This window comes from Sinocyclocheilus rhinocerous, unplaced genomic scaffold (genome assembly GCF_001515625.1).
Source record: "Sinocyclocheilus rhinocerous isolate Xijiao unplaced genomic scaffold, SAMN03320098_v1.1 scaffold612, whole genome shotgun sequence".
NCBI classification, from domain to species: domain Eukaryota; kingdom Metazoa; phylum Chordata; class Actinopteri; order Cypriniformes; family Cyprinidae; genus Sinocyclocheilus; species Sinocyclocheilus rhinocerous.
In genome coordinates, this window is record NW_015625585.1 from 256,672 (window position 1) to 280,725 (window position 24,054).

General features: G+C 37.2%; 1 protein-coding gene across 3 annotated transcripts in view; it reads left to right on the forward strand.

Moving 5' to 3' along the window:
* LOC107753776 (nectin-2-like) overlaps positions 1 to 24,054 on the forward strand; it is a 151,729-nt gene that overhangs the window by 61,242 nt on the left and 66,433 nt on the right. For 2 of the 3 annotated variants that reach the window (XM_016570001.1, XM_016570015.1), the window contains exons 2-6: positions 10,248 to 10,357; positions 11,177 to 11,420; positions 12,500 to 12,793; positions 14,954 to 15,071; positions 18,003 to 18,151. In XM_016570001.1, coding sequence (XP_016425487.1) covers positions 10,248 to 10,357; positions 11,177 to 11,420; positions 12,500 to 12,793; positions 14,954 to 15,071; positions 18,003 to 18,151 — 915 coding nt within the window. Of the gene's footprint in view, positions 1 to 7,802; positions 7,913 to 10,247; positions 10,358 to 11,176; positions 11,421 to 12,499; positions 12,794 to 14,953; positions 15,072 to 18,002; positions 18,152 to 24,054 lie in introns of all 3 variants that reach the window. The other variant, XM_016570007.1, reaches the window with a different exon arrangement.

A 24,054-nucleotide genomic window follows, 5' to 3' on the forward strand; every position in this document is an offset into this window, starting at 1 on the left:
AGAGCACACCTCGCTTTTCAAACCGATGAGCTTTGTAAAAATTGGCGCATTTCAAAAAGGTGGGGCATAGAGGAGAAACAGTAATGTACATTATGTGGAAAATAATGTGTTTTTTCAACCTTAAACCGCATAAAGACATTTCATTACACCAAATACACAAAATAATGTTCTTTTTAGCAACATCATATGACCCCTTTAATGGTGCACCTAAATGTAAATACAAAACAACATTAGTTGAAATATTTTACAGAGTTTAGTTCATGTGCAAATTGGCAACATTGCAGGACAGTCATAATATTCACCTTTTGTCATTAATGCATTCATATGCACATAATGTACTGTATACATTAATATTAACTTTTTAAGTTGGATATTATGTTATTTTACAAATAACATCTCTGTGCTTTTTATTAACTACATACAGTAAGCTTATGAAATTTTGGTAAATGGCTTCTTCCCCTTAAATGTGGTTAGTTTGTCAAATATGGTTAGTAAAGCGCCTGACTTGAGCATCACGTGACTCGTTTAATGAGAGAAGGACATCTGGGAGAGGAAAAGCTGAGGCTGGCTGAGAGTAGATAAAAATGTTGATAATGAAAAAAGTATTTGAAAACAGGCTAAACAGACACATTCTTGAATGTGTATTTTGTCCTTGTCAGTTAAATTATTTCTGTTATCAATGAAAAACACTTTTTTTCAAGGTAATATTGCTCTGTGCTCAAAATGCGATGTGAATACAGCATGCTGAAAAGGACAATCCAATTATTGTTTAGTTAGCTCAAACCTCCAATAAATGGGTGTGTTTTTCTAAATGTTAAAAGGAATACTGGACTTCCTTATGTGGCACTCAAAAGGAGAAATTTTGAAGACCGTACTGGTTGCTGTAATGGAGACTGAAGCTTTCAAGATGCACCATAAACGTATCATATATATAGTAGTCCATATTGCTCATGTACTATATTCCAAGTAATCCAAGTGATATGATAGCTTTGTAAGAGGATTGGATAGAAATCACTGACAATCTTCCCATTCAGTGAGCTGTTAACTTCTGTGACTGGATCATTCAATCAGCAAACTCCAGAAGTGGATTAGTCTGGTTCATGAACACATAGTGTTAACCAGAATTAAAAGAACGATTTGTTTACTAGCTGGACATTGCTACCTCTTTCGTGAACTCATGAACAGTCTGTTTCCCACTATTGTAGAGCTTATTGCTTCAGAAGACATAAAATGCACCTTTTTCATATTTCCAAGGTACTCCGAAGCACAAGTCGTCATAGTTGGGTAAACTTCTATAGTTGTGAATGGAAACTACATCAAATATATATTTTTCTGTTTTTATTTGCCCCAATACGAAAAGAAAAAATTAATTGATTGATTGTTTGAGAGATTGATTACGTTTGTGATTACAAAGAGAGAAAGATGTCAAATTTGCTGCCGCTTCCTCAGCTGTTGCATTAAGGCCCCAATTATACTTTAGATGAATATGTATACAGTATATGTGGTGCCCATTTCCCTCTCAATAACAATAAAATGACAGCTGTGAGAAAACAGCAGTTAAAGGGATAGTTCACCCAAAAATGAAAATTGTCATTTACTTACCCTCAAGTTGTTCCAAACCTGTATGAGTTTGTTTCTTCTGTTGAACACTAACGATTATATTTTGAAGAATGTTGGTGACTAAAAGGTTGATGGTAGCCATTGACTTCCATAGTATGGGAAAAAATACTATGGAAGCCAATGGCTACCGTCAACTATTTGGTTACCAACAATTAGGGCTGAGCAATTTTGCGACTATTATTAACTATAAATGTTCTGTAAAAACAACAGCAGCTTTCAGCCTGTCACCATGATACAAACATGAAATATCAGACATACAGTAGTAGTTCTTTACAGGTTTTTTATTCGATTGCGCTTCTTTTCCATTGTTTTTTCTGTGTAAACATGGATGTGTTTGACTGTTGCGCTCGCATCTCTTGCAGTGTCTCATGCATGAAACGCTATTCTAAAAACACTGCGCTCAAGTTAAAAGAAGTTCACTCCCATCTTCTTGCATGTTTTACCTATTCCACTGCCCGCATCGCATCTTTGTCAACACAAAAGCGCATTCTGTGTGAATGGCGCTTAGCGCTATATTAATGGTCCTTCACAGAGCGCGTCACACGTGAGCGGTTAATCACGTGCGCCGACATGCGGTTGGATCGTTCGTTTCTCTTTACTGTTATCACCGGCATATTGTCAAATTGTCTAATTCTAACATTTGGTAATATTTCTATTCAAAATCGCGATTCCTCGATTTCTAAAAAATTTAATCGTGGCAAAACAATAAATTCGAATTAATCGATCAAATCTGGAAAATCGCCCAGCCCTACCAACAATCTGCAAAATACTTTATTTTGTGTAAAAAGAAGTAAACGATGACAGAATTTTCATTTTTGGGTGAACTGTCCCTTTAAGAGAGCATATGATCATAGTGATGTTAATGTTTGCATGAGCTCTGCAGTTCGGCACTCCAGTAAAGTCATGTCATGTTTTTTTATATAGCATTTTATGCAATAGATTGCTTTAAAGTAAACAGCGTTACGGTATTAAATATGAAAAAAAAAAAAAAACAGTGTCAGTGTTGCTTTCAACTAGAATTACACTTAATAGATCAGCTCTCCGCTGTTTGGTTTTACTTTAGCACACTTAACTATTATATAATCACCAAGGACCAATGGTAGTTCGAAGGTGTTTGTGCCCGATGAAGACCTGATGGTTGAAATGTTGTACATGTTTTAATAAAGTTTTTTGGAAATATGAAAAAAAAAAAAAACAGTGTCAGTGTTGCTTTTAATTAGAATTACACTTAATAGATCAGCTCTCCGGTGTTTGGTTTTACTTTAGCACACTTAACTATTATATAGCACATGTAACTATTATGTAATCACCAAGGACCAATGGTAGTTCGAAGGTGTGCCTGATGAAGACCTGATGGTTGAAATGTTGTACATGTTTTAATAAAGTTTTTTGGAGCAGTCACATCAGTATACGGACATTTCGTGTTTTTTATTATATATTTTTTTGCTTGTATTTGCTCCATTTATGTCCTGCACCTGAGCCCTTATTGGGTTTATAGGATGTGCACACCTTTTTTGTATTTTAGTTCGTAGGTGTTTACCAGCCAGAACAAACTTTTCTGGAAAGTTTCTGGAAGCTGTTTCAAACTCTCAAAATTAACTCATAACAAATTTTGTTTCTACCCAAAATGAACTCCAATTGAACATTGCCTCATTTCATTTGAAATGACGTCACACCAATATAGTGTTATAAAAACTAAAATATAAATAATAAATAAAAAACCTTGCTAGATTTATGATATTAATAACTGTGGAAATGCATCATCACAGTCTGTAAAATGGGTCCATGCAATAGTCATATGGACCACTTTAATGATCCTTTTATGGTGCTCTTTGAAGTTAGAAAGCTTCAGTCCTCATTGGTTTCTTTTTTTTTTTAAATGTAATTATAATTTGATATTGTTCAAAACCCCATGGAGCAAAGAAAAGTTGTACGTAATGGCTTGTAAATAGTGACATAAAGACAGAATTTTAATTACTAGTGGAACTAAACCTTTACACCTAAATGTATATCTAACATTAAATATTTATGCTAGTTAGTGTGCAAATAGGTGGCGCCCCAAGGAAGAGTCATCCCTGCGGTGCATATATATGAATATATTAATGACTCTGAGGTTAATATCACACATTATTCAACATAAGGACCTATGAGCTTTGCATTGAGTACATAAAGCAAGCTTATGCGATTTTTCCAAATTGCTTGTGCCCCTGAAATGTGTTTGTGTTTTATCTAAGAGCCTATTTAAGGGCCTGCTTTGATTCATTTGTCATCCTTAAGTAAAGCGTATCAGCGGCATGCAGACACCCGACTGTTTCAGAGGTATTAAAACCAGTGCAAATAGTAGATCAGTACAGGAATATGAACAGAAACACTTGAACACAAAGGGAGGCTGTAGAGCATGCTGGGTATGCATACAAATGAGACCGAGAGTTGATCCATGTTCGGTCTTCACTGTATTGTTCTCATTTTCTTTTCTTTTTTCTGAAATCCGTGGCATTCTTTCATTGACCCCATGAAAAACGAATGACTAAAACATTGTACAACTACATTCTACCCTATGACTCATTTGTTGATGTGTACGGAGGAAGAGGGAGAGAGCAAAATAGAGTTATGAGCCTAAGATAGAAGGAAACAAAAGAGGAGCGAAGCCGAGCGAGAGAGGGAGGTAAAGAGAGTGAGGTGAGTGAATAAATACTTTGTGTTTCTGTTTCTTATTCCGCCAAGCTGGTCTTGACAGGCCATTGTGTACCTTCAGGGGGAATTCTGCTACATCGAGTCACACGCAGTTCCTCGTATAATGAAGACACACACTTCCTGACATTAGAGCCCTGGATACGGAGTCGGACATGAACTGAGCACACAGTGATATGTGCACGCGTTTGCATATCTCTATCCTTATGTGACTGGCATGTTAATTGGAGCTTAAAAGTAAACACCCACAATGGATGCATTAGTCAAATACAAATAACGAGCAATACTTGTTGACAGAGAGTACTATTTAGAAGGTTTAGATGGAAATGAATATAAGAATAGTAGTAAATAAATCTTCTGTTTTTCCTTGTTGTCTTTGTGTAAAGTTTGTTTCTGGTCTACCATGCGTTCTTGCATTATTATGACAGATATATAAACATCATTAGAATGCTTAATTGAGTGTATATAGACGTAGCTGTGCTGTTAAACCACATGTAGTGTTATTCAGGTAAATGAGCTAGCTATAAACATAAAGAAAAAAAGATTTTCTTCACTGTTGCTCTGCGTTGACAGTACTTGACCTGAAAGAAAAAACCGACCATAGAAGACGACGCAGCCTCGTTTTCATTACTGCCAAAAATTAAACACTTGACTAAGGGTATGTTTGCATGACAATGATGTACTAAAAACATCGTTTTTCCTTTTGCAGTTTGGAAAAGTTTCACTGTTCACATGGATCCACAAAAACGGCTAAAACGCTGTATTATGCATGACAGGCCACTAGTTGGCGATGTTACTTTGTAAAGAAATTCCTATAGACTTAACGTGTAATGCGCATGTTTTCAAAAACTTGCACTTTGAAACCCGTTTTCAAAAGTTTGCTTTTTCAGGTCCCCAAAAAGCTGTTGCATTGTAAATGAACAGCCAAAATGCATAAAGTTTTCCATTTTTAGTGTTGAATAAATGCCCACTAAGATCTAAAGCACCTCTTGTGGCGTACTTAAGTTGCAATATGAATTGCATTTTGACACAATCATGCATGAAATCAAGCTTGTGTCATAGAGCCTCAGGGAGTTTTAATACAGACACATTACAGTACAGTATGAGTATTTGGCATCCTCTACAGTGTGTCGTATACTTTTCAGTCGGTGTTAGCTAACAGATCTGATTTATAGGAGGTTTGCGATCCTGAGGTCAGATCGATTTAATGCCTTTGTGGAACATAAACCGAGTTGGTTCTTTTCAATGCGGTGAAGGGGTGTAGAGTGAGTGGACATTGCATTTGCATTCGAGGGTATGCGTTTCTATAACAGAATCAAGCTGTATTTGATAGATTTAATCCTCTCCGAGGTGCATGTAATTTGAGGTCTGTGTTTGGAGCGTTTGAGCAGGCTGATGTATCTGTAGCTTGTCGAAAGCAGCTGTTTTGTGAATGTGTGTGTGTGTCTGTGAGCACTGAGCCATTCTTTATTCCATCAGTATATATGGAGCAGCTCTCATGCTGCTCGCTGGCCTTTGACTCCTGGAGCTCTGAGCTGGAGGTCTCTCGCTTCTGTCTCCGCAGGAGCTTGCTGGAGTCCGCCGAGTAGTTGAGCCAAAACACGGGTTGTTTATTTTACCCTGCCTTTGTATACGGAAAAGAGAAAGCCAGTGAGTTTTGCAAAACTCGAACTTTGCGATCTTCCATAAGTGAATGCTGTGCCGAGTGCCGACACAAAGATCACCGTCTGGGATCACAGCCACCGGGTCAACATTTTCAAAAGCGGAAGTATTATTATTTTTTTGAAAGCATCGTGATATGCACCACAATGCAGTGTGAGTTTATCATGATTAATAATAATGTGCAATTATTTTCTTTTATAGGCTTTAACCTCCTGTTATAATATAGTGATCACTTGACTGTTTTGTTCAAGGACGTGATACCGTTTTAAAAGCAGCATAAACATTATTTTGATGATTTTAATAATTTATGCACTTAATTACGCAAGTCAAGTGTGTAATGTAATTTTCAGTTTGCAGAATCCATCTGTTATTTGTTGAGAGATGAGTTAGGCGGTGATGCTGAGAAAGTTAAGACTAATTATATCACACACGTCCAGCAAAAAAACTATTAAAATTCTTTTCATACTAATATGAGGCCTTGAACACTTAATAGAGAACTAAATGACTCTTTTATTTTATTCCATCAGTATATATGGAGCAGCTCTCATGCTGCTCGCTGGCCTTTGACTCCTGGAGCTCTGAGCTGGAGGTCTCTCGCTTCTGTCTCCGCAGGAGCTTGCTGGAGTCCGCCGAGTAGTTGAACCAAAACACGGGTTGTTTATTTTACCCTGCCTTTGTATACGGAAAAGAGAAAGTCAGTGAGTTTTGCAAAACTCGAACTTTGCGATCTTCCATAAGTGAATGCTGTGCCAAGTGCCGACACAAAGATCACCGTCTGGGATCACAGCCACCGGGTCAACATTTTCAAAAGCGGAAGTATTATTATTTTTTTGAAAGCATCGTGATATGCACCACAATGCAGTGTGAGTTTATCATGATTAATAATAATGTGCAATTATTTTCTTTTATAGGCTTTAACCTCCTGTTATAATATAGTGATCACTTGACTGTTTTGTTCAAGGACGTGATACCGTTTTAAAAGCAGCATAAACATTATTTTGATGATTTTAATCATTTATGCACTTAATTACGCAAGTCAAGTGTGTAATGTAATTTTCAGTTTGCAGAATCCATCTGTTATTTGTTGAGAGATGAGTTAGGCGGTGATGCTGAGAAAGTTAAGACTAATTATATCACACACGTCCAGCAAAAAAACTATTAAAATTCTTTTCATACTAATATGAGGCCTTGAACACTTAATAGAGAACTAAATGACTCTTTTATTCCCCCCCCCCAAAAAAAGAAGAAAGATAGTCATAGGTATACTTTCTGACTTACATCAGGCTTTACAGGGTTAACACATGTTCCTGGTCTTATGATGATCAATTCATTAGCACATATTATTCCAAATAAAAAATCCAATCAGTTATTGACAGATAAAATCAACCTTGTTTCTTTGAATGTCCTGTTTCATGTGTTGCATTGTGGGAGTAAAAAGCTGTGAATGTTTCAGATTGACTTTAGTAATGCTTCTCATCCAGATGCATTTGTTCTGCATTTGCTCTGATCCATATCCGTGATCATGTATATTGATGCTGTGATGATGAGATAGCTCAAAGTTGTTGTTTTTTTCTTTAATTATGGGCAATCAAAGCAGGATAAGTCTCATGCTGAGACAGTCTGCACATTCAGTCGATAGATATGAAGCCACTGCGCTCTAATCAGTCTGAGACTGCTCTCTTTCCCGGAGGAAGTTCAGGTCCAGGAATATAACGCGAGTCACTTTGGTGTGTTTCTTATTAGCCTGATGTCTGGATTTCATTTGAGAAATTTTGATGGAGGCTGTGATACCGGGCCGTTCTAATGTTTCCCTCTGTCCTCTTTTGCAGCGGTCTGGAGTCAGCGTGTTCGAGTGGAACCCGAGGTCACTGCGTCTCCAAATGGATCTGTCAATCTGCGCTGTGAGTTCGCCAACAGCGGAAGCACCAAACTCACACAGGTGAGACGAGATTTTCTTGATTAGTTCCAAGTCTCAAACATTCCAAGTGGATGCTGCACACTGGTGGTGGTTGAGGAGAGACCCCCCATATGATTGTAAAGCGCTTTGGGTGTACAACAATACACAATAAAGCGCTATATAAATGCATCATTCATTCATTCATTCATTCCTCCAAGAAGACCAAGAAGAGCCTCCTGCAGGCAGCACAATCATGGGAGATGAGGGTGGGCCTGGGTAGGAAACTACAATTTCCCCAGGTAGTCCAGACATCCCTGAGACCTGATGTGGTCATATGGTCTGAGGAGGTGAAGAGGATTATCCTGATTGAACTAACGGTACCTTGGGAAGACGGTTGTGAAGAGGCCTCGGAGAGGAAGGCTACCAAGTACCAGGACCTAGTCCAACAATGCAGGGACAAAGGGTGGCAGACTTGGCTATTTCCAGTTGAGGTTGGCTGCAGGGGATTCCCGGCGCAGTCGGTGTGGAAGATGTTAACAGCCCTGGGAATAGCAGGAAGGGATAGGAAGATAGCTGCTCGCAGGTTGGGGAGGCAGCGGAAAGGGCCTCTTGTTGGCTCTGGAGTAAGCGGGAGGAGTTGAGCTGGAAGCCAGGAGGAGATGGGCAGTGACTGGCCATCACTGCCGACCCGCCAACTGGAGGACGTTGTGGTTTAGGCTCGAAACGTCCGATGAAAAGTTGGACACCACCTGACGACATCTTCCCCTGGCGGAAAGCTACAGTCACAAGACAGTGACTGATGGTGTAAGCATACATATGTATCTAATAGCATGCAGTGAGCCCCCTCACACACACTCAGGATTTTAGAAACTCAGTGGGAGCACACTGAGCTCAAGGGAGGCAAAAAAGTTGTAGGTACAAACCAATAAACATTCATGAACAATCACCATTTTGCCCCCAGGCGGTGCACTTTACCTGTGGTTGGTCTAGGGGATTGATTGATTGATTGATTGATTGACTGATTGATTTTAAGTGGCTTTAGATAAAATGCTATTCAGTTAAATGGCAAAGTAATGAAATGTAACTTAGTGTTGAAGCAAATGTTAAAGAATGCAGAAAGTCCTTTTCAATTATTTATAAACGCTCTTAAGTGATTTGCTGCTAATAACAAATTATACCTGATCCATGCTACTTTGAGTGAAATGTCTGGTTAAGTAGTTCTAATTATTAGGATAAAATATTTATGTGTTACTAGAGCTTAATGCATTTTTTAGCCATGATAATTTATCCAGGAATTTGTCATTTCTTTCTTTAATGGGGTAGATCACCCCAAAATCAGTTTCTCACCTTCATGTTGTTCCAAAGCTGCATGCATTTCTTTCTTCTGCAGAACACAAAATAATATATTTATAAGAATGTTACTAATAAAACAATTTGGCCATTTTTCAAAATATATTTTATCCTTTTAAAGGACTTTAAAGGACTAATTAATTATGCTAATTTTGCTGATTTGTTACACAGAAAGAATGCACTTGTCAACACTTGTAAAATGTCTCTCTTTCTACAAATGTATTTCCTATATGTGGTTAGATTACACTAATAATGCAGTTTGCAGAATCCATCTGTTATTTGTTGAGAGATGAGTTAGGCGGTGATGCTGAGAAAGTTAAGACTAATTATATCACACACGTCCAGCAAAAAAACTATTAAAATTCTTTTCATACTAATATGAGGCCTTGAACACTTAATAGAGAACTAAATGACTCTTTTATTCCCCCCCCCCAAAAAAAGAAGAAAGATAGTCATAGGTATACTTTCTGACTTACATCAGGCTTTACAGGGTTAACACATGTTCCTGGTCTTATGATGATCAATTCATTAGCACATATTATTCCAAATAAAAAATCCAATCAGTTATTGACAGATAAAATCAACCTTGTTTCTTTGAATGTCCTGTTTCATGTGTTGCATTGTGGGAGTAAAAAGCTGTGAATGTTTCAGATTGACTTTAGTAATGCTTCTCATCCAGATGCATTTGTTCTGCATTTGCTCTGATCCATATCCGTGATCATGTATATTGATGCTGTGATGATGAGATAGCTCAAAGTTGTTGTTTTTTTCTTTAATTATGGGCAATCAAAGCAGGATAAGTCTCATGCTGAGACAGTCTGCACATTCAGTCGATAGATATGAAGCCACTGCGCTCTAATCAGTCTGAGACTGCTCTCTTTCCCGGAGGAAGTTCAGGTCCAGGAATATAACGCGAGTCACTTTGGTGTGTTTCTTATTAGCCTGATGTCTGGAATTCATTTACGAAATTTTGATGTAGGCTATGATACTGGGCCATTCTAATGTTTCCCTCTTTCCTCTTTTGCAGCGGTCTGGAGTCAGCGTGTTCGAGTGGAACCTGAGGTCACTGCGTATCCAAATGGATCTGTCAATCTGCGCTGCGAGTTCACCAACAGCGGAAGCACCAAACTCACACAGGTGAGAGAAGATTTTCTTGATTAGTTCCAAGTTTCAAAAATGACTTTTTTTTTTTTTTTTTGGTATATGAATACATTTTTGGTACATGAAATGGGCCTATTTAAAAGATTTGGGTTGTAAGAATGTTAAATGCTCATCAAGGCTGCAGTTATTTGATCAAAAATTACAGTAGGAAATATTATAATTTAAAATAACTGTATTCTGTTTGAATCTATTTTAAAATATAATTTATTCCTGCTCAAAGCTGAATTTTCAGCATCATTACTCCAGTCTTCAGTGTCACATGATTCTTCAAAAATCATTCTAATATACGGATTAGCTGCTCAAGAATCATTTCTTATTAATATATTTTTTTAATTTACACAATTTATTAGGCTTTTAATTTTAAATGTATACAGTTTCGCTGGAAAAAAAATGATGGCATATTCTGTAGCACAAAAAAATTAGTGAATTTGATTAATCTTTTCTATTCATTCTAAACTGATGCTTTCAAGGTTATCAGAAGTTTTGAATGATCACAGTTTTCAATAAAATCTGTCTGCCTGCTTGATAAAGATACTTGGGTGACATTTAAATATGCACAACTACACTATTCGATACTTACATGAAAACAAAATATTGGCATGTCATAAAACACCTGTAGGTGTTGAACAAATGTAAGCTATAGTGGCAGATCAGCACAGGTCCAGTAGTCGTCCAGTGTTTCCTCCATCCGTATGGTTTAGTCCAGTGTTAAAACAGCAAGCAGGTGGCTAGCAGGATGCTGCATGTAAAAGCAATGGTGTGAGGATTGATTCTCTCTTTCTTTCTGGTTCGCAGGTTTCGTGGATGTTTGAGCGCGTGGAGGGTGATAGGCACAACATTGCTGTGTTCCATCCCCAATATGGAGCCAGTTTCCCTAATAAAGACTTTGATGGCCGAGTATCGTTCACACAGGGCTCCCTGGAGAACCCCTCCATTAGGATCGACAAACTGAGGATGGCTGATGCTGGCAGGTACATCTGCGAGTACGCCACTTACCCCAGCGGAAACGAGCAGGGAACGACCACTCTTATCATGCTGGGTAAGTAATTTTATTATTTTTTTTTTTTTTAGTTATTTCATGAAATAATATACATTTTAGTGTATTAAGACAAAAAAAAAAGAAAATCAAATTTTAATTTCATTTCAGCACTTGTCTCCTTTGCTTTCATTAAATGTTAGATGGATAAATAAAATAAATAAATAAATATCTTTGTATCTGTAAAATGCCACATAGTGACTATTTAATTATATTTCAGTTGTTTTCATGAAAGTTTTATTAATAAATTAATTTTAGTGAAATAAGGAAAAATTGCCTAAAATAAAATTACAATTAATTTAATGTCTCCAGTTTTGTTTCCGTTGTTTTTATGAAATTTTATGTTAATTTTAGACAAAGTGGTGTTAATCAGGTTTTAATTATTTCAGCAGTGGCCTCCTTTGCTTTCATTAAATGTTAGATCAATTTCGTTTCAGTTGTTTTCATTATATTTTAATTTGAGTGAATTAAGACAAAATTGTGTAAAGCAAGTTTTCATTAAATGGGACATAAATTAAACAAATAAATGCCTGTCATAAACAATGACATATTCTTAAACTTCTCTTTAATATTTGGTCTCACTGTTGACCATCAGGTCTGTAGTTGTCAGTATCATGCATTGAAAAGCCCCTATTGGACATTATTACACGGCTCTCTGATATACTTGTTTCTACTCAGTTCTGTGATTCAAATATTTTTGTATAATGACCTCTATAATTGACCGTCCCAGATTGTCCCAGGCATCTGGTTTCCAACATAAGTGTGCTAGTTTCATGCCTCTTGTATCTCACTGTGCTCTTTCTTCTCCAGTAATCAATCAATATTTCATGTCTGTTAATTTTTTTATTTAGGAAGTAGCTATGTCATAAGCTCATAATGTCATATATGCTTTTTGTTTTTTTTTGCCCAATAATGACCGGCTGATTCTACATTATCCCATTAATAGAAGACAATAACAGGTCTGAGTACTGAAGTAGCTTTGCTGCATGTCTTTTAGCTCAAGCTCCACTTGACTGATTAAAAAAAGGCTGTTGAAAAGCAAAATGATGTTGTAAACTCTTGAATCTTTATTCCTCCATCAGCCAAACCCAGAAACTCAGCTACCGCCATCCCGGTGCGAGCCAGCTCTTCTGAGGTGGTCGTGGCAAGTTGCGAAGCAGCCCAAGGAAAACCAGAGGCAACAATCTCCTGGATCACAACCATTGCCGGCCGCTATAACCACACTTCAGTGCCTGAGAGGGACGGGACGGTGACCGTGAAGAGCGAGTATCGGATGATCCCGACGCCTGCTGAAAACGGAAAAGAAATCACCTGCTTGGTGAATCAGAGGACGCAGATCGAACCCAAAGCCTTCGCGCTGAAGCTGGTGGTGGAGTGTAAGATTCACACACACACACACACACACACACACACACACACACACTCTCACACTCACACACTGCGAGGAGTAGTTATTAAATCCATATGACTTGCTTCTGTGGAACACAAAGACTGACTTTCTGAAGGAAACCCTGATTGGCCTTTTCAGTATATTGAAAGTAAGGGCTTTGAGGACTGTCAAGCTCTAAAATAACAAAATAAAGATAAGTAGCAATGAATAATACATTTTTTTTTCATTGAATCTGATCCCGTTCACTAATCTTCTAAGTTCACTTAAAAAACTTTGCAAGCTAGTAGATTGTAGAGACCATTGGTGCCAGTCAGTGTAATTTGAATATCATTGAGATACTGTTAGTTTTTATTAATTGTACATTTTTAATTTTTATATTTCTGTTTTCATTTTAAATTGAAAGTTTAAAGTGAAAAATTTCATTTAAATGTTTTTGCCATTTATTAGTTTTTTTTTTAATGTCTGTCATTTTTATGAATTTGCATTTTTAATTTTAGTTATTGTAGTGTCAAGTTAAACTAATGTTAATAATATAAATTTAATGCAAATAAAATCAGTTAGTTTTTCTTTTTTTTTAAGTTTTATTTTATTTCAGTTCATGTTTACTGTTACAGTTATGATTGTTTTTATTAATAACTGTTACAGTTTTTTTATTGGGGAAATATAATGGTTAAAGTTTTTATGTTTTATTTTTATATTCTGTTTTCAAAGTTAATTTTTTTTGTCATTTTTATTAGTTTTTTAATATGCCTATAGTTTTTATTAATTTTTATTTTAGTTGTAGTTATTGCAGTATGTCAAGTTAAACGGATGTTAGTAATATAAATTTGAAGTAAAGAAAATAAAGTTTTTCTTTTTTTAATGTTTTATTCTATTTTATTTCAGTTAACATTTATTTTATTTCAAGTAAAAAATATTTAGTTTTAGTTATAACTATAATAAACCTGCTGCCAGTAGTTTTTACCATCTACTTAGGCTTGCAGTGCTTTTGGGGGAGCACAACCCTGGTCTGAATGATTCATTTGTGATTCGTTTTTCACTCGATCCTGTCCTACTAGGTAGTAGTTCACTGGAGGGGAAGATTATCAATCAATAATTGACTTAAATTTTGCTCCATCACTCACAAAGCTACCGTATGTTAATGCTACCTTCCCAAGACTTTTTGGGTGCTTTTGTATCCTGTTTGAAGCTTGAAAGTGACGTGATATGTAGCCAAGTATTGTGTCCCATACTCAGAATTTGTGCTCTGCATTTAACCCATCCAAGTGCACACACCCACACACACCCGGAGCAGATGGGGGTTCGGTGCCTTGCTCAAGGGTCTCACCTCAGTCGTGGTATTGAGGGTGGAAGAGAGCGCTGGTTATTCACTCCCCCCACCTACAACCCCTGCCGGTACCAAGACTCGACCCCATGACCTTTGGATTACAAGTCTGACTCTCTAACCATTAGGCCACGACTGCCCCATTGAAAGCCTCTTGAAAGCTTCAGTTCCCATTCATTGTTATAGAAAAGAGAAGCCGACCAGCAGATTATTCAAAACTTCTCTTTTAGTGTTTCACAGAAGAACGAACGTCATATGGTTTTGGAACGACACAAAACTGAGTAAACGAGGATAGAATTTTCATTTCTGGCCAAACTAATCCTTTAAAGAAGTGTGTTTGTTCTCAGTGACACATGTGAACTCATAATCCCTCCCGTATCATTCGCTCATAACACCTTTTCTCCCTCACCCACCCCCCGTTTCATCGAAAAATGCATTTAAGCATCTTCGCCTCTGCCTCACATGTCAGCCTCAACACATTGTTCACATTTTTTTTTTCATAAAAGCTATTTACAGAGTGTTTGAGGTGTCTGTGTTTGCATAGCTGAGCTGGAATGTTTGAGGATGTCAGAGATTTGCAGCTTCACCGTTTCCTTTTATAAACGCCCCTGATGGAACATCCTCACCTCTTGCACTTTCATTCTCTTGCATTTCTCCAGCGTGCCAAAGCGCTTTGAGAGTCTATAGGGCAGTGCCACCTTCAGCAAACCTGTATCTTCTCTTCCCACCCCTGAACGCAGATAACCAGCCTTTGAACTGTGCTTTCAATGCAGGATTTACAGATGGATGTCTCTCTCTCTCTCAATCTCACATGCTCTCTAGATCCACCCATTGTGACAATAGAAGGATATGACAATAACTGGTATATGGGTCGGACTGATGCCGTTTTGACCTGCCAAGCTGATGCCAATCCAGCACCTACTGATGTTAGCTGGACAGTGTGAGTTCCTCTATAAAAAAACTTCAAGCATAAGTTAAAAATTCTGTCATCATTTATGCATGTCATTTCAAATCCATATGATTTAATTTGGTCAAACTACAACAGAGATGCAGAATGTGCACATTTAAATGAGATGCCTCTAGATTTGACGTCAGTTCATGTTTATCCCTTGACTGATGGCGTCGGTTTTGAATCTGAGCACAAATGCTGTTCAAGAGCTACGATGCAGGGAAATACATATAAATACATATAACATACAAATAATAGCTTAAATTATCGTCTGTTCCTCATACAATGCTACAAGCAAATCAATTTTCAATTGTGCACTGCCATTCAAAAGTTTATTTTTGAAAGTCTCTCCCAGGCTTCATTTATTTAATTAAAAATAAAAGTAAAAACAGTAATATTGTGAAATAATATTAAAATTTAAAATAGCTGTCTTCTATTGTAATATGTTGTAAAATGTAATTTATTCCTTTGATACAAAGCTGAATTTTCAGCATCATTACTCCAGTCTTCAGTGTCACATGATGCTTCAGAAATCATTCTAATATGCTGATTTGCTGCAAAAAAACTAGGGCGGTCAACGTTAACGCGTTAACGCATGCGATTAATTTTACAATCCTTAACGCGTTAAAATAATTTAACGCAAAATTACTGAAGCACAATTTCTATTCTAACCCTTTAACCCAATTTTGCTTCTCTGCTTGCGATCAGATACTATGTTTTCTCGACTGGATAACCAGTCTCGCTAGTAAAGTTTTGATGGATGAAGACTGCAATCAAGGTAAAGACGATTGCGGTGGCGTACAGGAGTCGTACAGTATAGTAAGCACGTGTGAGTCCATTATAATAATGCGTGTATGAGTGCTCTTGACGCTTGACGCTTGCACAGGCACAGACATTTCCGTACATTCACGTCGTTTCCACACACATTCATGATAATGTTTTGATTTGTCATGTGCAGAATAACTAAAAACATAACTGTGTTTAGTTATTCTGAATGGATCCGTAGATATATGCAGTCAGCCGTTGGTTGGTGGTCCATGTGGTCCTGTTCGGTATCGCAACTTGACTTCTCTAAAATGTAAAAAAGCTATTTGCTGTTGCACTGTACACATACTATACAATTGAGATTATTATTTTTTCTTTCATATGTGCTTGTGTCATTTGGTTCTTTGGTGTCCTTTTGGAGTCCTTTTTTGAAAAGACATCTAAATTTATCTTGAAAAAAGCTTGCAGAAAATACAGATTTTTGAGAATCACCCTTCAATCTTTTGGTTTACTTTGCTGAATATAGCAAATGATGACAAAATAAACAATTGAAACAAGATAAATGGTCTGTGCTTAATTTCATGAAGTGTGCGATTAATCGCGATTAATCAGAGAAAAAGGGTGTGATTAATTAGATAAAAAATTGTAATCTATTGACAGCCCTAAAAAAAAATTCTTATTATTATCAATGGTAAAAACTGTTATGCTGCTTAATATTTTTGTGGAAACTGTGATACTTTAATGAATAGAAAGCTCAAAAGAACAATATTTATTTGGAATTGAAATCTTTTGTAACATTAAAAGTGTCTTTATTGTCACTTTTGATCAATTTAATGTATTCATGCTAAATAAAAGTATGAATTTTTTCTTTTTTTAATCTTACTGAATTGTAGTGTATATATAAAATAAATAGATGCTTGTACATTCTGCTAAATATCTCCTCCTACAGAAGAAAAAAAAAAACATTTAGTTTGCAACAACACGCGCGTGAGTAAATGATGACGGAATTTACTCAAAACGGGAAGGAAAAAACAGAAAAATGTTTCATCCTGTTTTCATTAGCATTACTAGTAATTTAGTCTGAAGAGAATCCATATTTCATATTTATATTTATGTGCTGTTGTTCCATCTCCAATATGACTGAAACAAAGTCAGATATGGCAGTTTCGCTGCTAACAACAGCCACAGGCTAATTTGCTGTGAATTGAGGAAGCATCTCTGCCTGCGGTATAAAGCAACAGCAGCCTATTAACGCTTCACTGGTTCAACTTCATTTTCTCACCAAAACAAAGAACGTGAATCGATACAGATCGAGAAACAACATTTATTAGCAAGACTTATTGGGGTGAAAGACGTAGATGTAGCAGTTTGATTGCAGGGTTTGAAGTTAATTGACAAATATGCAACACTTACGGATTTATCTGGCACTTTTTCAAAAGCAGTAGGCCTAATTATAATGGTGTGCATTAAAGTGTCATAAAACAACAGCACACAAAAGCAAAAACACACAAGCAGTCATTATTTTCCACCACAAGCTAATGTCTCAAAACATGTTTAACAATATATTTAGAGATATATGGGTGCATTTTCAGATATTTTATATTAATATTTCATTAGTAATTCTATAAATAAATATATTGATAATATAATATTGAACTTCTAGATTGCATTAGTGATTCATTTGCATTTAATGCCTTTTTTCTGCAGCAAAGATCTTACAACTGTGTTCTATATCAACTGTTTTTTATTTTGTCAAATTAAGTACATAAAATACATGAACTTCACACTAGTTTTACCTCGATCTGTGTCTCCATTTTCATCTGTTGATCGGGGTTTTTACCAAAACAAGCTGAAAGCAATCAGAAAATTCAAATAAAAATATGATATGAAAAATATGAAATAAAATAAAATGTACTTGGAAATGGTCTTATATGTGATCTAAATAAATAAATAAGATTAATCCCTGATCTAAGCCTTGCATGTAACCATCATATGGAAAGCATTTAATAATACTAAAGATGGTTTGACGAATATTAAAACTTGACTTTGATTTGATGCAAAACCTCAAGAGTCAGTCGTAAAACTGGACAACAGTTAAGACAGCATGGTTTCAAAGACTAGCTACAAATGCTCTTTTCTGTGTCCATGGTTCCTCAGTGCGTCGGGTCAGTTCCCGCCTTCGGTTCGAGTGGATCAGAACCGGCTGCTGGTGAGGAAGGTGGACGAAACGGTGAACACCACTTTCGTGTGCGAGGTGAAGAACAGTCTGGGTTCTGGCAAGAAAGAGCTGGTCGCCATGGTCATCGGTGAGTAGAGCAATGCAGGAATGACACATGCACTACTGATGCAAACAGTCAATACACTTTTCAGCTCAAGTACAGCGTCCTAACCGGGCCGGCTTAAGTGGGCTAAAATGCCTGGTTAGGACACGGCGTTGCACGCCACCTTCGCACTTAGAAAGACACACACACACACACACACACACACACACACACACACACACACACACACACACACACACACACACACACACACACACACACACACACACACACACACACACACACACACACACACACACACACACACACACACAACATGGGAAAAGGGTTTCTCCTTCCTACTACAGATTCATGTACACTTCTCTAATGTGGGTGGGCTTCAGAAGCCAGACTCTTACTTGGTGGTTGGGTTTCTAGTTGGCCTGCCTAACCCAATTTTATGGGATTTTCTCCAGAAGTCTTTGTTCTATGTGAAGTCACTTGGTGTGAGCCAGTTTGCCGGGTTGCTTTTGATTTCTTCTTTTCATTTGTTGTTTTATTTTTCCTCTTCACCATACCTAACAGCACAGTTCTGTTGTGTCTTTAACCTCTCTTAACAGAAAAAGAAAATGGATCGCAATTGTTCCTTTCCTCTCTGTTCCTTTGCATGGGTTTCTTTCTTTTCCTACAGCTTCGTTTTTTGGACAAGTTATTTAAGTCGGAGAGTTTTTATGGTTTTAGAGGGGTTTTGGGAACATTTCAGCTAGACTGACCAGCTAAATGCAAGATTAGCATTAGCAAGATTGGCTGGTTTAAACCAGTCTAGATGGTCGACCAGAATGGTCAGTCTAGCTGATCTCTCGCCCTGTAAAGTGTCCCCTCTAAAACCATCAGAACCGATCAACCTAACCAGTCTGCACAAACCAGCTTATACCAGCCTAATGTCTCCCAGTTTGGTCAAGTTGGTTAAGTTGGACAGTTTTTATGGTTTTCCCTCCAGTTGGTCAGGGTGGGAGACTAATTAAACCTTAGCTGGCTGAAACTGGTCTAGCCAATCTCCTATCCTGACTGAAAAGTGTCTAAAACCATCAGAACGGTCCAGTCAAACCGGCTTGTCCAGCCCGGGAGACTAGCTCGAACAAGCTAAAACCAGCAAACTTCCTAAGGCTGGTTTAAACTCGGTTTTTTTTTTTGGGACAGGGAGCACAATTCAGTGTGAAAAACTTTTATTCACTACCCACTTGCAATTTTTAGTTTACCCATCCGCTATTTGTGCTGGTATTGTGCTGTGCCATGTGTATTTCAATTATATCATTAAGTCAGGTGTAAACAGGGCCTAATACGAATACAGACACGAGTGGCACACCATGACAAAGCTCAGCGGATTGCAGGCGAGACTTGTGCTGATGCAAAAGGAATTTAAAAACCCCAACTCCCAAAACTGAACACGTGAATGAGGCTAGATTGCACTGGTTCCCAGTGGGTCCACCGGCCTAGCTGGAGAGAAATTGAATGTGTGTGTGTATGTTTGTGTAAAAAAAGAAAAAAAAAGTGAGAAAGGAAAGTAGGAAGGAGGGCTGTTTTTAAGAGGAACATCCCCCAGACAGAATGCTCTGGAAGTTGAAATCACACTCTTTTTCTCATCCTGCTTTCCTCCCGCCTTGAAGGGGGGAGACCTCCGCTTGTGCCAGCTAACAGACTGATCTTGCAGCTTGCCAAGAAGGAGTGTTCCCTCATTTCTTTCCCTTCCCTAGCCATTTTCAGACAGCTAATGCAGAAAACTGAAGGCTTTCATTGTACTCTATTGGGGGGATTGAGAAGCCATTTAGCTGCTTAAATTCTTGGCTGAATCTTGGTGCCGTTTATTGATTTGGTAATGACTGCTCTTGAGGAAACTACTGAGTTTTTTTTTGCACACATTTGCATGCACACATTTAAGTGCATGCGCAACTTAAAACAGCACACAAGGCAACGTCCCTGCTGAAAAGACCAGCGTGTTTTGAATGCATGAGTTCATTGGTCAGTAAGGCTTCATTTGTCAACAAGCTTCACCAGAAAGTCCATGCTGTTCGGCAAATCTAGGACAACCATTATGTCTTTTAGAAGTTTTACAACATGATCATATTTTGAGAATTTCTTAGTCACAATGCAAAGAAAACTAATTGTAGCCGACCAAATAAAACAAAGAAACAAACAGAAGACTTAAAAGTATCTGAATATCCAATGGCTAGTGCTTGTTTGTGTCTGCTTTATAGTTGTACATCACATTATACAATCAATATTCATGAATCAAGATATTAAATATTAATATCAGATCATTCCTTCATCATGTAGACCAGCACCAAACTAGCACTGAAAGGAAGATCCGGCTGGTCTGAGCTGGTCTTTTCAAAAAGGACATCGAGCAAAAGCGTGAAATGAATTTCTGAATCCAAAGATTAGCTCATTCAGTGCTGATAGTAGACTGCGGCACTTCACTGTAGAGGTCTACACGGAGGACCCGGGACCCGACCCGGGATCCGTACGGGTTCGGGGCTATATTTTAAATGGTCAGCCGGGTCCGGGTCGGGTCCCAATCTATTACTTCGGGTCCCGGGTCTGTTTAACATTGTGTGTAATACCCGAGTCGTTCGGACTCGGAGAACACCCGGCCGTTATCAGAGTCAGTCAGGGCTGTGCGTGTGTTGTTTTGTAACTTTCAACTTGTAAAATTAGGATGAGAAAAGTATGAGTCGGTAATTTGAAATAAGGTGAAAAAAAATCGGGTTCGGGTACGAATTTTTGGACCCGTGTAGACCTCTACTTCACTGCATCCATTCATGATTTGACCTATTTAGATCATCAGATTTGGTCTGTAACTACCAGGTTTTCAGATTAGTGCTCAATGGAACTGGATTTTAATGGTCTGTCCTTAAAGGTGAAGTGTGTAATTATAATAAATTGCTGAAATAAGTGCCACTTTTTAGGGAAATCAACCTATGAATGTCTTATTGCCTAGATCTTTATACGGATTTAAATAAGTATGTCCAACTTTATTCACAGACATATAGTATACTTGCATAAGGCAATATACATTACACTGAAAAATTGATGTAGAAACAGTTTTCACTCAGAAATTGCTAGTAATTTTCACAATTACAAAGAAATGGTTTTATTGAATTAAACATGAAATTTTTAAGTAAAACATACTGAAATAGTATTTTCTTGTAAAACGCACTCCAATAATATTTTATATTTATATAACGTTGAAAAATCATTTTTTACAGCGTAAACAACAAATCTCAATTAAAGCAATAAGCCCCAAGAAGCCGTGTTTTACAGTGAATTTATAACAGCTAAGGGGCGCTGTTATAAATTCACTGTAAACCACGGCTTCACATGGTTTATTGCTTTTATAAAACGGTTATTCCATATATGTAGTAAGGTTTCACAAAATAAAACAGAGCAAATAAAGTGAAACGATATTAATAAAACAGTATTCTTCCACCAAACAATGTAGTTCCTCAGAAACAGTTGTGGTTGCAATAAAGTGGTTGCCAAGCAACACACAAAGTAAACAAAGGTGTATGTTTGTAGAGTAATTTACAACAGCTTCGAACGTGGCTCAACCAATCAGAATCAAGGACCGGAACTATCCGTTTTATAATGCTTGATTAGTCACAACACACAAAATTATGTTATTGCGCAGCTCTGATCTGCTAAATGTGACAAAGATATGACGATATTAAGATATTATAAACATTCATTATAAACATGATTTTCTGTAAGCTGCTTTGAAACAATGTGTACTGCGAAAAGCGTGTGATGAATAAATTTGAATTCGAAATTTGAAATTGAAATTTGAATTACTTCTAGTTGACTTTGCATGTACATCAAACAAATGACACACTTCATTTTTAAATAAATGCATTTGGTTCCTCCAGTCTTGAATATGTGCTTGTGTCCTCAAATCTGATGTATTCCCTCTCAGAGTTTTCCTATCATATCAAGCAGTTATAGGGCTCTTACCTGTAGCGTCTAAGGTGTGAAAACAATGTCTGAAACTTGGCATGTGAGATAAGGTGAGAGAAAGACCTCAGTCGACTGACACCTGGTTGAAGCTTATCACCCACGACTTAGCAAGAGAAAATCGAGACAAAGATGGAGGCAGCGAGAGGGCAAGGAGAATATCACCCTGCTAACATTAAGTGAAATGTCAGAAAAGTGGGCTGCCAAGATTACCTGGCTCTTAGCCCACCCCGTCCATCATTAGGGCTCATTACAGATGCTCCGAAACCTTAGAGCTCACCGTAGAAACACGAGGGCTCGCTAGCTTGTCTTTTTCTTTGCTTTGATCAATTGCAGAATGGAAATCAGGCTTTCACGGGGTCTTGCTCTTGGCTGCCTTGTTGACCCGGCCGGATTCTAACGATTTAATGATTTATTGGGCTTTTTTAAAAAAATAAGCAATGAGCAACCGATTCATGTGGAACATTTAAGTATTTATGAATATTATTAGCCATTTGGAACACTAAAAGATTTAATTTTGTATTTTTAAAAAATGCCTTAAAAATCCTTATTTCTTCTCAGACAACGATAAATTGAATATCAATATTCTGATGCATCGCTTGTGCAATCTACCCTAGAAGCGGGACGCTCGGAGCACTTTAAAGATGTATCAAACGATGCATCTCTGTGTCTGAATCAATGGAGGCTTGCTTGAAAGCAGCATTTTTACTGAGCCGCTCCTTCATTCTCTCTCAGCAATTTTGTACACGTCAGAGTTTAGAATCTGCCACGCCGCATATATACTGATGCTTTAATGTTCAAAAACAGAATACATGCCGTGCTTAGCCAGATGGCGCTGGCTGTGTTTTTTTTTTCATAAACATTTCGTTTTCAGGCTCTCATTACTCCCCCCGATTTTCTTCGGGAAAGTAGTCTTTGTTCCGATTATGAGGAACAGGCTGTCTGAAATGGGACAATGGCACATTTTTCACGAATTTCTCACGGATGTTGACACTGATGTGATGGCAGATTCAATGAACTGTTGAAAAATCATTACAGGATCCTTTTACAGCTTAGCTCTGGTTAGCCTGGCTTAGCGGAGCGATTTCTACTGCTTCCACAATCCTGTTATCTGTCATTATTCGTCATTACCTGAAACTTCTCTCCAATAAACTTGTGCTCTGCATAAAGGGCTGGATGATAAAAAGATCTCTATGTTTCAGTTTTTTCATGATATTCATTATATATTGACCTCTATTTAAAAAGGTGTTTTTTCCTCAATCAGAGGAGCTATTATTTCAATCATAGAGCCAGCTGGATTCAAAATGTTTAGTGCAATAAGTAAGATATAGGAAGTCTAGTTAGAGAAATCATCATTTATTCACCCTCAAGTTGTTCCAAACCTGTATGAGTTTCTTTCTTCTGTAGAACACACACACACACCCACACACACACTCACACAAAGATATTTTGAAGAATGTGAGAGACCAAACATTTGCTTGTACCCATTGACTTCCATAATATGGAGAAAAAAAATACTATGGAAGTCAATGGGGAACAGAAAAGGTTTTGTTACCCATATTCTTTAAAATATATTTTGTGTTCATCAGAAAAAAAATTAATTAATACGTGTTTGCAACAACTTGAGGGTAAATAAATAACAAAATTTTAATTTTTGTGTGAACTACCCCTAATAATCAAGACTAACACATGAAGGAAATTATTTTCATTTATACACACCAATATAACAATAAACAAAGCCATGTATTGAATATAATATATTATATATTGAGCAATATATATGTTATGGAAGAATGATATGTAATCATTTTCAATAAGCAGAATATATATATATATATATATACAGTGGGTACGGAAAGTATTCAGACCCCCTTAAATTTTTCACTCTTTGTTATATTGCAGCCATTTGCTAAAATCATTTAAGTTAATTTTTTTTCCTC